Source organism: Phocoena sinus, chromosome 2, assembly GCF_008692025.1.
Source record: "Phocoena sinus isolate mPhoSin1 chromosome 2, mPhoSin1.pri, whole genome shotgun sequence".
Lineage (NCBI taxonomy): Eukaryota > Metazoa > Chordata > Mammalia > Artiodactyla > Phocoenidae > Phocoena > Phocoena sinus.
Genome location: NC_045764.1, coordinates 18,360,036 through 18,374,497, shown reverse-complemented (window position 1 = coordinate 18,374,497; position 14,462 = coordinate 18,360,036). Strand labels below are relative to the sequence as shown.

The following is a 14,462-nucleotide window of genomic DNA, read 5'->3' as shown; positions in this document are numbered from 1 at the left end:
GATCCATCTAAGATGGTTCAGTTACTCTTGACCTGGTCACGAGTTTTCTCCTCCTCCCCTGAAATAAAATGTATCTATAGAAACAGTAAACTGAGGAGTGGAATATCATTTTAAATTTTATTATGAAAAATAAAGGAATGAAATATCATTTTAAATTTTATTGTGAAAAAAGTAGCATTTTATTATAATTTTATTTATTATGTAAAATAATGTTCCTAATTGTTCTAAAGCCAGATTCCCTCCCTTTCCCTGTTATTTTGCCCTAGAATATAAGGTTGACATCTGATACTCAGATATTTTACGTAGAAATTTTAGAGGCTATAAATCTTTAATATTTTGAAACTGGAAAAAAGCCCTCCCTACAAATTGTTCACCACCGTATATTAATACTTGATCTTTTACAAAGCATTTTTTGAGGTGTATGAAATATAATGCATATATAAGTAAGATATACATGTAGAGTTGAGCAAATAATTATAAGGCAGACACCTGCATTATCACCACACAGGTTAAGAACCAGAACACTGCTGGCATCCACCAGCCTTCCCCTACCAGCTGCCCCTCTCAGTTCACAAGCCTTCTCCTTTCCCTTGGAGGTAACTACTATCATATTATTCTCTTGTTTTTTAAAGAACAGCATGATTGCTTATATATACAGCCTTAAACAATATTGGTTAATTGTGTTTTGAACTGTGTATAAATGGAATCATACTGTGTACATTCTTTTGTGTCATAATTTTGTCTTTCAACATATAATGCATGTGATTAATTTGTTACAGATGATCTTGTAAAATATATATTATTAGCCCATTTTACAGTTGAGAATATAGTGGCCCAAGAGGGTTAAGATTGACTTCCTGATATTGTAGGCTAGATGCTGGGATAAAAATGCTCAAGTCTCCTTACACCCTTGAAGTGGGTATCAAAGAAGCCTGGTCTGCCAGCCGAAGTGTTTAACATGTGTAAGTATGGAACTTAGTGAACCCCTGTCTACAACATTTTTACTAAATATAACCTCTGTAAGGGCACAGATACCTGTCTGTTTTGTTCACTGCTGTATTCCCAGTATCTGGTACATATAGACACCTAGCAAATATTTGGTGAGTGAGTAGCTACTGTCAGCTGAATGCCATGAAGCATACTGTACGGATGAAAGAAGTAGCATTAATATTTAGCTAGTTCTCTTATTGTGTTGATAAGAGGGCTCTTAACCCTCATCCTTCATAAATGTACTGGGTCCAGTTATGTATGCAAGGCATTCTGGTTGATAGGTAATGTGAATAGAAGACATCAGTGTTTTCTTTTGATGCATAACAAATTACTACAGATGTCGTGGCTTAAATTTAGTGTTTCACTCTTTTATTATCTCCCAGTTCTGTAGGTCAGAGTCCATCGTGTGACTAGGTTCCCTGCTCAGGATCTCACAAGGCTGAAGTCGGGGTTGGCTGGCTGTCTTCTCATCTAGAGCTCAGGGTCCACTTTTAAGCTCATTCCTGTTATTTGGCAGAATTCAATTCCTTGCAGCTATAGGACTGAGGTCCCGGTTTTTTACTTGACTTTTGGCCGTGAGCTGCTCTCATTGACTTACGGTCACTCTCCAGTTGTTACTTGTGACCCCCTTCCATCTTCACAGCCAGCAGTGGCGAGTCAAGCCTTTCCCCTTCTGCATCTGGCTCAGGGGGCAGGGGCTGGTAGGGATCTGCCTTTGAAGGGCTCATGCGATTAGATTAGGCCCATCAGGGAAGTCCAGGATAATCTTCCTATTTTAGAGCCAACTGATTAGTAATCATAACTGCAGCTGCCAAGTCCCCTTGCCATGTAAAGTAACTGGGTGTGCTTTCTTATATTCACAGTCCCAGGGGTTAGGGAAGGAAGTCTTGAGAGGCCATTTTTAGAATTCTGCCTAACACAAGTAATAATGATGCTCTATAACAGAAGCTCTGTGACAGCTTAGGTGCAGTCTAGGGTCGTTTGGGACTTACTCTTTAAGAGGTATATCAAATGCTGATGATATGATAGAGGCTAGGTGTAGATGTACATTTACTATTTGCTTCCCTGGGTTGGAGTTCTTTGGTTCTTTTGGTTTACGGTCGACCCTTGAACAACACAGGTTTGAACTGCACAGGTCTGCCCATACTCAGATTTTTTTCAATAAGTATACTGTCGGTCCTGTAACCATGGATATGGAGGACTGACTGTAAGGGGCTTGAGCATCCTCAGATTTTGGTATCCACAGTGGGTACTGGAACCAATCCTCTGTGGATACTGAGGGACAAGTGTACTTGTATTCATGATTTTCTGCCTTTTGGTAGCTGTTAGGACAATTTCCGAACCCTAGCAGTGTAACATAGACGGTCTCCTACTTAAGGACAAGATAGATTCTAGTGAATAAATGGTTTTATGTGTAAGTCCATAGTGACTCAGTGAGGGGTTATTTAAGATTGCTTCCCTGAATGTAATTCTCCCAGATAGGAAAACCTGGCTCTAAAACTATTGTCCTTATTTCAAATACATATTCTATGAGGAGTGTTTTTCAAACATAGAACAATTTTGACTGCATTGAAAAATGTTGAGGTGGGAAATCTCCATCCTTGATGATCTTCACAAGTGTTAGAAGGAGGACCTCTTAGTAACCTTGACATCTACACTTAGCAGCCCATCAGTCTTTCTTAGATTGTGTGGATTGGAAAAGGTTGTATCTGTAGTCATCCCTGGTTGGTGCATCAGTAACAGTTTCACTCCCTTCTTCTAAATTATGTCAGAGTTCTTTTATTTAATGAGTCATTTTTTTATCCTTGCTTGCTAATTTATGATTTTATAGATACTGCATTTTTTACATGTCACATTTTAATTTTCTCGCTTACGAAATGTCAATAAAATTTTTCATTTTTTATAGTTTTGTATTGTCAGTTCTTTTTTGACCATTATTTTACCATTTTCAATTTTAAGGTAATCTTTACTTTTATTCCCATTGCAAAACATTGTTTTTGGCCCACTGTGCAGTAGAGTTAATAGTGTTAAAACTAAAAATTAAGCCCAAGCATAGGAAGCATCTTTTAATAGAGAAAATGAACTAAAATAAGTAATTTGCTGCTTACCAGCACTGCCTTTTGGTTGTAACAGAGTTCAGAGCTCTTGCTCCTGAACACATTTTGTTTCTGAATTTGAGAATTTGTAAGTGGAAAGTTTGTACATACAGGTATCTTTCTATTCCGGCTCCCAGAAAAGATGACTTGGAGGAGACAGTGTTTAAATCTAAATCTGACCACCTACGTTATTTCCCATTTTTGGTTTTTTAAAGTATCTTGTCTATAAGCAAATCATAATTGAATACTAGAGGGTTGAAAAGTGCTCCTCTTGGGTGCTCTTCCCAAGGCCTAACCATTTCCAGAGTGGTTGGGTATTTGAACAGGTTAAAGAAAAAGAACATATTTAGGTATATCTTTTAGGCAGTTTAAGTGAAATTATGCAGTGAGACTCCAAACTATGCTGAGTTAAAATATTCATTTAAAAAATTTATTAAGGTGGACTCCATTAAAAGCAATACATGAGTACATTCTCACTGAGGAAGAGTCAAACAATATATAAATCCTGTATGTGGAGTGAAATGGGAAAGTCTCCCTGGATTCCTACCTTGCACAGATCCCTTTCCCTCAGCAGAGAGAAGGGAAGCCCTATTTTGCTGGTCATTTCTGTTTACATATACGTGCAGTGGCTATATTGAGACATTAACTTTGTTGATGTAAAACATTTGAGCACATAATTAGCATATCATGTTGAAATTATGGTACTGAATTGCTGATTTTTCAGTATCAAGTAAGTTGTGTATTCTAGAAATGTGTGTATATGGCTTAAGGGAAGATTAGAGGAGCAAATATCATCATCATGTTGGATGGAAGTTCTGGAAGTAGGTATTCAGAACTTAAAGATAATAAATGTATCACTTCTGATTGTTGATCTAGAGCCTGGCCAAATTTAGTCATTTAAAAAAATTTTGTTTTTTCTTTTGGCAGTGATGTGTGGCTTGTGGGATCTTAGTTCCCTGAGGGATTGAGCCCAGGCCCACGGCAGTGAAAACTCCGAGTCTTAACCACTGGACTGCCAGGGAATTAAAAAAAATTTAATTTAAATTTAAGTATGATATACGTGCTGACTGGTGAATGTAGAGGTGAATTCTCACAAAGTGGGCGCACCTGTGTACCCAGTAAACAGAGTGCTCCTACCAACCAGGAACCTCTGTTCCCCAGTCGCTGAAGTTAACTGCTGTCCCGGCTTCTACAACACCTAATTCTGACAGCCCTTTTACATCTAGTTTTACTAGGATAGGCTTGTGATCAGTTAAGATTTAAATTATGTCATGAACTAGGACTTTTTTTTCTAAAGGCATTTTTAGCTGAAACCTGGAGGGACCTCAGGCTGATCCGGGAGCTCATGTAGTACCTTACTTTGAAGCTCCTTCTCCATTGATGCCTTGTTCCCTCTCCACTCCACCAAACCATGTCAGTTCTCTATAGAATTTGTGTCCAGATAAATGAAAAAATTTTTCTTTCTTAGGTAGTGTATATTCAAGTCTCTACTTTCTTTGTAATACAGGTGAATATTTTTTATGTTATTGCTGAAAAATAGCTCTTATATCTGTACTATTTTATTTAATCTTCCAGTCTATAGAAGTTCATTATGATATCTAAGTTGACTTAAAATAACTTAATAGTTTCTTTTTTTTTTTTAACATCTTTACTGGAGTATAATTGCTTTACAATGGTGTGTTAGTTTCTGCTTTATAACAAAGTGAATCAGCTATACATATATCCCCATATCTCCTCCCTTTTGTGTTTCCCTCCCACCCTCCCGATCCCTAAAATAACTTAATAGTTTCTTATTGTAACTTTTTTTTCTATAAAGAAACCTGGCACAGTGATATTACACTATTTGGGTGATATTTTTGCTTCACCATGTTTGTTTTTTAAGTATGTAAATAAAATTTTAAATATTTAATATAATAGTAATCGAACAAATATATATACATGGATACATGGAGATATTTTATTGGTTACTAATTACAATTAAAAGTAAACAACGAAAGAATTTGGAGGGAACATAGGAAAGTCTGACTGAGGCCTCCCAGACAATGACATCACGTGGAGAGGGCTGCTTGCTCTTTTTGGGGTGAGGATACAAGGTAAAGAGTCAGAGCATGTGAGGTTGATTTCCCACCTCGCTTCTATCACCAACGTGTCGGGTAAGTGTCTTTCATTCTGTGTATGTATCTATATAATCCTAAACTGCAAAAATGAAATAAGGATTTTTCGTTTTTTAATGCCAGACGAGTTAAATCTTTTGTTTTAAAGTAGTATTTTCAATGAATATGAAAACCTTAACAATTTAACTAGAGATATCTACGCTTTATGTGTGGCCTATCCTGAACCCCTTGGAGAAAGACTTTATACAGAAACTAAGATTTTTTTGGAAAATCACGTACGGCATTTGCACAAGGTAAGGATTGATATATACATGATGTAAATGTGTTTATGGCTACATAGTTATTTGACTAGTTCACTGTTTCCAGCACAGAACTTGTATCAGGTTAAGGTTATTTCTTTTGTTTCCTAATTAGCATTTTTCTAATATGTATATAGGAGCTTTGGGTCAAGCTCTGTGTTGTTAGGTTCTCCAAGGGAAGTCAGTTTAGTTGCTCCAGATCATACAACTAGTAAGTTAAAGAGTAGGGTTTCAAATCAAGATGTGTTCAACTTGAAATCAAGTGCTTACATATCCTCTGGATGGTGTTTATAGAACCAAGTTTTCTTTACTGTTGCTTCCCACCTCTTGGTGAATCTCTGTCTTTATATTCAACATTTTAGCTGCCTCTTCATATCCTATATAAGGTCTTTAAAAACCTAGAATTAAAAAGGAGAATGGTAAATTAAAAAGTATGATAGAAAGCCTCTGTGACCAGTTATTTTGGTCAGTGTGCCATGTGCATGAGGGTGACATCACCGACTTGATCTGTGTATAAGCAGTGAATGAATTTTGTAGTATTTGGCTACACGCAGCATTTCTGACTTCTTTTGGATTACTGATCTTATCAGGAACTGGATGAGATCATTTATTCTTTGAACTAGAAACTTGGCTACCTTCTTTTCACCCCCAGTATTTTATTTTATTTATTTTTTAAAACTTTTTATTTTATATTGGAGTATAGCCAATTAACAATGTTGTGATAGTTTCAGGTACACAGCAAAGCGACTCAGCCATACATATACATGTATCCATTCTCCTCCAAACTCCCCTCCCGTCCAGGCTGTCATATAACATTGAGTAGAGTTCCGTGCACTATACAGTAGGTCCCTGTTGGTTATCCATTTATTTTATTTATTTTATACATCTTTATTGGAGTATAATTGCTTCACAATGCTGTGTTAGTTACAGTTGTACAACAAAGTGAATCAGCCATATGCATACGTATATCCCCATATCCCCTCCCTCTTGTGTCTCCCTCCCATTCTCCCTATCCCACCCCTCTAGGTCATCGCAAAGCGCCGAGCTGATCTCCCTGTGCTATGCTGCTGCTTCCCACTAGCTATCTGTTTTACATTTGGTAGTATGTATATATATGTCGATGCTACTCTTGCTTCACCCCAGCTTCCCCCTCCCCCAATGGTGTGTCCTCAAGTCCATTCTCTATGTCTGCATCTTTATTCCTGCCCTGCCACTAGGTTCATCAGTACCATTTTTTAAAAAAATTCCATATATATGCGTTAACATATGGTATTTGTTTTTCTCTTCCTGACTAACTTCACTCTGTATGACAGGCTCTAGGTCCATCCACCTCACTACAGATAACTCAATTTCATTTCTTTTTATGGTTGAGTAGTATTCCATTGTATATATGTGCCACATCTTCTTTATCCATTCATCTGTCGATGGACACTTAGGTTGCTTCCATGTCCTGGCTGTTGTAAATAGTGCTGCGGTGAACACTGGAGTACATGTCTCTTTTTGAATTATGGTTTTCTCAGGGTATATGCCCAGTAGTGGGATTGCTGGGTCATATGGTAGTTCTATTTTTAGTTTTTTAAGGAACCTCCGTACTGTTCTCCATTGTGGCTGTATCAATTCACATTCCCACCAACAGTGCAGGAGGGTTCCCTTTTCTCCACACCCTCTCCAGCATTTATTGTTTCTAGATTTTTTGATAAGGGCCATTCTGACCAGTGTGAGGTGATACCTCATTGTAGTTTTGATTTGCATTTCTCTAATAGTTAGTGATGTTGGGCATCTTTTCATGTGCCTTTTGGTTATCTGTATGTCTTCTTTGGTGAAATGTCTATATAGGTCTTCTGCCCATTTCTTAATTGGGTTGCTTGCTCTTTTGATATTGAGCTCCATGAGCTGTTTGTATAGTTTGGAGACTAATCCTTTGTCTGTTGTTTCATTTACAAATATTTTCTCCCATTCTGAGGGTTGTCTTTTCGTCCAGTTTATGGTTTACTTTGCTGTGCAAAAGCTTTTAATTAGGTCCCATTTGTTTATTTTTGTTTTTTCATTACTCTAGGAGGTGGGTCAAAAAAAGATCTTGCTGTGGTTTATGTCAAAGAGTGTTTTTCCTGTATTTTCCTCTAAGAGTTTTATAGTATCCGATCTTACATTTAGGTCTTTAACCCATTTGGAGTTTATTTTTGTGTATGGTGTTAGGTAGTATTCTAATTTCATTCTTTTACATGTAGCTGTCCACTTTTCCCACCACCACTTATTGAAGAGACTGACTTTCCTCCATTGTATATCTTTGCCTCCTTTGTCGTAAATTAGGTGACCGTATGTGCATGTGTTCATCTCTGAGCTTTCTATCCTGTTCCATTGATCTATATTTCTGTTTTTGTGCCAGTACCATACTGTCTTGATTACTGTAGCTTTATAGTATAGTTTGAAGTTGGGGAGCCTGATTCTTCCAGCTCCGTTTTTCTTTCTCAAGATTGCTTTGGCTATACGAAGCCACCATCACCCTGATAACAAAACCAGAAAAATATCACAAAAAAGAAAATTGTAGACCAATATCACTGATGAACATAGATGCAAAAATCCTGAACAAAATACTAGCAAACAGAATCCAACAACATATTAAAAGGATCATACACCATGATCAAGTGGAATTTATCCCAGGAGTGCAAGGATTCTTCAATATACACAAATCAATCAATGTGATACACCAAATTAACAAATTAAGGAATAAAAACCATACGATCATCTCAATAGATGCAGGAAAAGCTTTTGACAAAATTCAACACCTATTTATGATAAAAACTCTCCAGAAAATGGGCATAGAGGGAACCTACCTCAGCATAATAAAGGCCATATATGGCAAACCCACAGTAATCATCATGCTCAATGGTGAAAAACTGAAAGCGTTTCCACTAAGATCAGCAACGAGACAAGGATGTCCACTCCTGCCACTCTTATTCAACATAGTTTTGGAAGTCCTAGCCACGGCAATCAGAGAAGAAAAAGAAATAAAAGGAATACAAATTGGAAAAGAAGAAGTAAAACTGTCACTGTTCGCAGATGACATGATACTATACATAAAAAATCCTAAAGATGCCACCAGAAAACTACTAGAACTAATCAATGAATTTGGTAAGGTTGCAGGATACAAAATGAATGCACAGAAATCTCTATATACTAGGCATTCCTATATACTAACAATGAAAACTCAGAAAGAGAAATTAAGGAAACACTACCATTTACCATTGCAACAAAAAGAATAAAATACCTAGGAATAAACCTACTTAAGGAGGTGAAAGACTTGTACTCAGAAAACTATAAAACACTGATGAAAGAAATCAAAGATGACATAAACAGATGGAAAAATATACCATGTTCTTGGAAGAATCAGTATTGTGAAAATGACCCAAAGCAATCTACAGATTCAGTGCAATCCCTATCAAACTACCAATGGCATTCTTCGCAGAATTAGAACAAAGAATTTTACAATTTGTATGGAAACACAAAAGAACCGGAATAGTGAAAGGTTATCCATTTTAATTATATCAGTGTGTACATGTCTATCCCATACTCCCTAACTATCCCTTTCCCCCATCCTTCCCCCCTGGTAACCATAAGTTCCTTCTCTAAGTCTGTGGAAGCTTGACTACCTTTTGTTAGCCCTGTGACCCTGGACAACTCACCTAACCTACCTTGTAGATTGAACTTCATGTTCCTTTATCTGTAAAATGGAGATAAAGTAACACAGTCTGTGTAATAATATGTCTAACCCTGTACATGACTAGGAGTAGATCTTTTTCAAATGGTAATAACCCATAAGTAGAGCACAATTGATCCTGTGATATTTCCCTTATAACATTTGAAGAAAAGCTCAGTTTTTCAAAGCCTATTTTATCTATCTGTTTATTTTATTTTGTTTTCATTGAAATATAGTTGACATACAATATTTTGTAAGCTCAGATTTTCAGAGCCGATTTTATCTGTTTATTTTCTTTTCATTGGAATATAGTTGACATACAATATTTTGTTTCACGTGAACTACATAGTGATTCAACATTTACATACATTATGAAATGATCACCAAATTAAGTCTAGTTACCATCTGTCCTTATACAAAGTTATTACAATATTATTGACCATATTCCTTGCACTCTACGTTACATCCCCATGACTTATTTATTTTCTAACTGGAAGTTTGTACCTCTTAATCCCTTTCACCTTTTTGGCCCCCTACTCCAACCTTCTCCCCTCTGGCAACCACCTGTTTGTTCTCTGTATCTCTGAGTCTGTGTCTGTTTTGTTTTGCTAGTTTGTTTGTTTTTCAGATTACACATATGAGTGAGATGATGCGGTATTTGTCTTTCTCTGTGTGACTTATTTCACTTAGCATGATACCCTCTGGGTTCATCCATGTTGTTTTAAATGGCGAGATTTCATTCTTTATATGGCTGAGTAATATCCCATTGTATATATATATATACCACATCTTCTTTATCCATTTGTCTATTGTTGGACACTTAGGTTGCTTATGTATCTTGGCTATTTGTAAGTAATGCTGCTATAACTGCTATGAACATTGCAGTGCATGTATCTTTTTGAATTAGTGTTTTCTTTTTCTTCAGGTAAATACCCAGGAGTGGAATTGCTGGCTCACATGGTAGTTCTGTTTTTAATTTTTTGAGGAACACCCTGTTTTCCATAGTGGCTGCACCAGTTTACAGTCCCATCAGTAGTGCATGAGGGTTCCCTTTTCTATAGATCCTTGCCAGCACTCGCTATTTCTTGACTTTATTTATTTATTTATTTTTGGCTACGTTGGGTCTTCGTTGCTGCACACAGGCTTTCTCTAGTTGCGGCGAGCGGGAGCTACTCTTCGTTGTGGTGCATGGGCTTCTCATTGTGGTGACTTCTCTTGTTGTGGAGCACGGGCTCTAGGCGCGTGGGCTTCAGTATTTGTGGCACGTGGGCTCAGTAGTTGCGGCTCACAGGCTCAGTAGTTGTGGCACACGGGTTTAGTTGCTCCATGGCAAGTGGGATCTTCCCGGACCAGGACTCGAACCCGTGTCCCCTGCATTGTCAGGCAGATTCTTAACCACTGCGCCACCAGGGAAGTCCTGTTTCTTGACTTTTGATGATAACCATTCTGACAGGTGTGAGGTTATAGCTCATTCTGTTTTTGATTTGCAGGAAATGCTCTACTTTTTATTTTATATGGCAGATACATTTTAGCATTCTAGTATGTGCATTTATCAGTTTATGAAAGTGGTTTTAATGACAAGTAATTTAACTTAGTCTTAACATTTTTCCTATGTTAGTTTTCAAGTTAAAGTTCTGCTGTTGTGAGCTGGTTAGCTTTGGTTATAATATACTAGATAACTGTGTGAGTCATTTATAAATTTTGCTATTTTATGTTTTAGCATAGGTTGTAAGTGTGATTTTTAAAAACCTTTTATTTTGAAATAATTTTAAGCTTATAGAAAAGTTGCAAAAATAATACAAAGACTTCTCAAATACTTTTTACCCAGCTTCATAATATTAACATCTTGCATAACAGTGGTACAATTATTAAAACCAAGAAATTAACATTGGTATAATTGTGTGATTGAAAAATTACAATTGTGAAGTAGTTTTATGAAAGTTTAGAATACTTATATAATTGTATACCATATTTTCTCTCAAGTCCAGTGACAAAAAAAGAAGTTGGCTATTATGTAGATGACAAAGTAAATTGTTAATATAGCCAACAGAACTGAAAAGTTTCACCTGTGAGAACTTTGTAAATTACTAAAGTATTGCATTATGTTGTAGATCATTTAGAACATACTGATAAGGAAAAAGAAAATAAACATCACCCATAACATACCTCCGGAATTAACCACTGTTAATACTTTTGATATATCTATTTTTAAATATATCTTTTTTTGATACATATTAACAAAAATATAATTTGATATATGTCTTTTGCATATTTTTGTTTTGTGTAGACTTCCATTTTTTATTAGAAAATGAAGTCATGTTGTATACTTTATAATGTGCTTTTTGCTTTTAATAATATTGTAGGTCTCTTTCTTTGTCATTAAATAGACTTTTGTAATTCTGGCAGTGATTGTAAAGTTTTTCATTTTGTGGAGATACTGTGATTTGTTTAAATATTCCTATATTGCTGGGCATATAGATTATTTCCAGTTCATAAAGTTGTGATTATAAACAATACTTCCATGAACACCCTTGTAGCTAAGTTATTGTTGTGTTACCAAGTTTTTTTATAGGGTAAGTCCCTAGATGTGGAATTACTGGATCATAAGTCATGAACATTTCCCTCCATATCTCTGTGTTCCGAATTGGTGGATATGGAGGCCCGGCTGTAGGGACTTGAGCACCTGCGGATTTTGGTATCCATGGTGGGGTCCTGGAAACAATTCCCCACTGATGTTGAGGAACAACCGTAGTAAGAAATTGTTCCTAGATTTATATTCTATCCAACCAGTAGCAGTAGTTCCTAAGTGGGCCCTATTCCCCAGCATTATTAATAGTGGTTGCGATTTTTAATTTATTTACCATATGATAGGCAAAAAAGTACTATTTATAGGCTATTCCTATCATCCTGAGACTTAATTGGTAAAACTCCAAGTTTAAAAGCATAGCTTTCATCAAGAGTTAATTGGATGAGTGTTGAGGTCATGTCTTGCCTAAGGTCACGCGGACGGTTGATGGAAGAACTGAAGTAAGAGCAGCGGTGGCCTCGGGAACGTCTGTCCTGTCCAGTGGATTTTTATTGTTAGACTGGATTTCCATTAAAATTAACTTTTTTTTTTTTTTTTTTTTTAAATTAATTAATTAATTTATTTATTTTGCGGTACGCAGGCCTCTCACTGTTGTGGCCTCTCCCGTTGCGGAGCACAGGCTCCGGAGGCACAGGCTCAGCGGCCATGGCTCACGGGCCCAGGCGCTCCGCAGCATGTGGGATCTTCCCGGACCGGGGCACGAACCCGTGTCCCCTGCATCGGCAGGTGGACTCTCAACCACTGCGCCACCAGGGAAGCCCTAAAATTAACTTTTTAAACATCAGCCCTCAGATTTCAGTTTGATTTTCATTTTTCAAAAAATAGTAGGTTTTTATTAAATAAATATAAAATAACTTATTTGGGGAATATGGAAAATGTGTCAATTTTCATAAGTAGTCTTTTTCACAATAGTGAATAATATGAGGTGATGACATAACTGCAGGCTGATCAAAAGTGATGGACGTGAGGAAACACAATAGAATTACATTCTGTTTTAATCTGATCTAATATTCTAGCCCAAAGAACAGCATCAAACCATTATATTTTGTTTTTTTATCTTAGAGAATGAAACATTTACTCTCTAGTATGGACGCTTCACTTTCATATCTAAGATTCACATTTTTTTTTCTAGCTCTTTAATTGTTACTAAAGGTAGTTAAAAATAAGAATGTAATTTGTAAATATAATATATAGTGCTTGAATTATGTCACTTATTTAAGAACATTAGTTTTTGATAAATTTCATAGCTTACAAATGAAAATGATTAGTGCTTTCTGAGTAAAAAATATTTTTTTCTTTTTCTAGAGAGTTCTGGAGTCTGAAGAACAAGTACTTGTTATGTATCATAGGTACTGGGAGGAATACAGCAAGGGTGCAGACTATATGGACTGTTTGTATAGGTAAGTACACTTTTAGACTCTCGGCAGTCTAAACAGTATTGCCTGCATTTGGTAATTGCAGGAGTTTTTTGTTTGTTTTTACTACCTACTACCAATGAAAATGAGCAGAACTAAAGCATTACCTGATGTATGGACTTTTCTCTGCTATGGGGAAAGGTCTGTAGTGTGGGTCATGTGGGTATTTGGGAGCCAGGCAGTGTATGGAAACTTATTCTGTGAAAACTAAAACTGTATTTGATGGCATAGCTGTTTCTTCAGTTGTCTGGGACTGTGTAACACACATTAAATCTTGACAGATCCGAAGTGAAACTTCAGCTTGGATGAAACATTTAGTAAATCTAAGCTTGTGCCCCCCTCCAGCACGCTCTTGTTTGACTGTAGGGTTCAGCATTTTATGTTTCATGGAAGTAACTGGCAGTTTTCTCTTGACGTTCTCCCGCCCTTTGCTCTAGACGTACTGAATTACTGGCAGTGTTGTGATGCCTTGTGGTCTCATATCATCCCGCCTTTCCTTGTGCTATTCTGTCTGTCTGGATTGCTTTTCTTCCTTTCCCTGAATGACTAGTTCCCATTCCCAGCTCTGAACTCCCCTCTCCTTGCCTCAGTCTCCTGCTTAGATCTTTGGTGTTAACTGCCGCTCATGTATGTTCCTGTGGCACCCTGGGCTGGTCCTCTCTAACTCATTCACGTAGACAGTGGAAATAAGTACAGTACCTGGGTACACAGGCAGAGACCCATTTGTTGAAGGACAGTGGATAAATAGGGTATAGTGCTGTTAAGCACCTGGGCCTTGTGGCCTGTGATGGTTACAGTGATAATTTTGCCCTGTGCATTGTGGCTTGGGCCACAGATGAACCCCTGCCTCAGTTTCTTGCTGGAGAAGAGGAGTAGAGCTAGGTCTCAAAGTGTTTCCTGCACAGGTGCATGGGACCAAGGCATGGTCGCCTTGGTGTGTCTGTGCTTTGCTTTACTGGTTCGTATTCCCTTTGGTTTTTATAACAACACTGGACTTTACTAGATGTAAGCTGGCTATGTTAGAAACTGGAACTCACTTCTAAATGGCCAGTAGTTCTGTTTCCTCTTAGAAGAGCAAAATATAATAAAACCAGAAACCAGCAATTGCTGACATGGGCAAGGTTTGCTGGGGCTTTGGCTTTTACAGAACATGTCTGCCATCCATTAAACATCCTGACATTTGATTTCCCCCCTCCATCCACCAAAGTGGCCTAGTCATAAATAGAACTTTAAGAATTCCTTAGCTAAACCGTGGGGGAGAGCG

At 37.2% G+C, this 14,462-nt stretch overlaps 1 protein-coding gene across 3 annotated transcripts in view; it reads left to right on the top strand.

Moving 5' to 3' along the window:
- CUL2 (cullin 2) overlaps positions 1-14,462 on the top strand; it is an 82,250-nt gene that overhangs the window by 18,157 nt on the left and 49,631 nt on the right. For all 3 annotated transcript variants that reach the window (XM_032623723.1, XM_032623722.1, XM_032623720.1), the window contains exons 3-4: positions 5,391-5,493; positions 13,089-13,183. In XM_032623723.1, the coding sequence (XP_032479614.1) occupies positions 5,391-5,493; positions 13,089-13,183 (198 nt within the window). The remainder of the gene's footprint in view (positions 1-5,390; positions 5,494-13,088; positions 13,184-14,462) is intronic.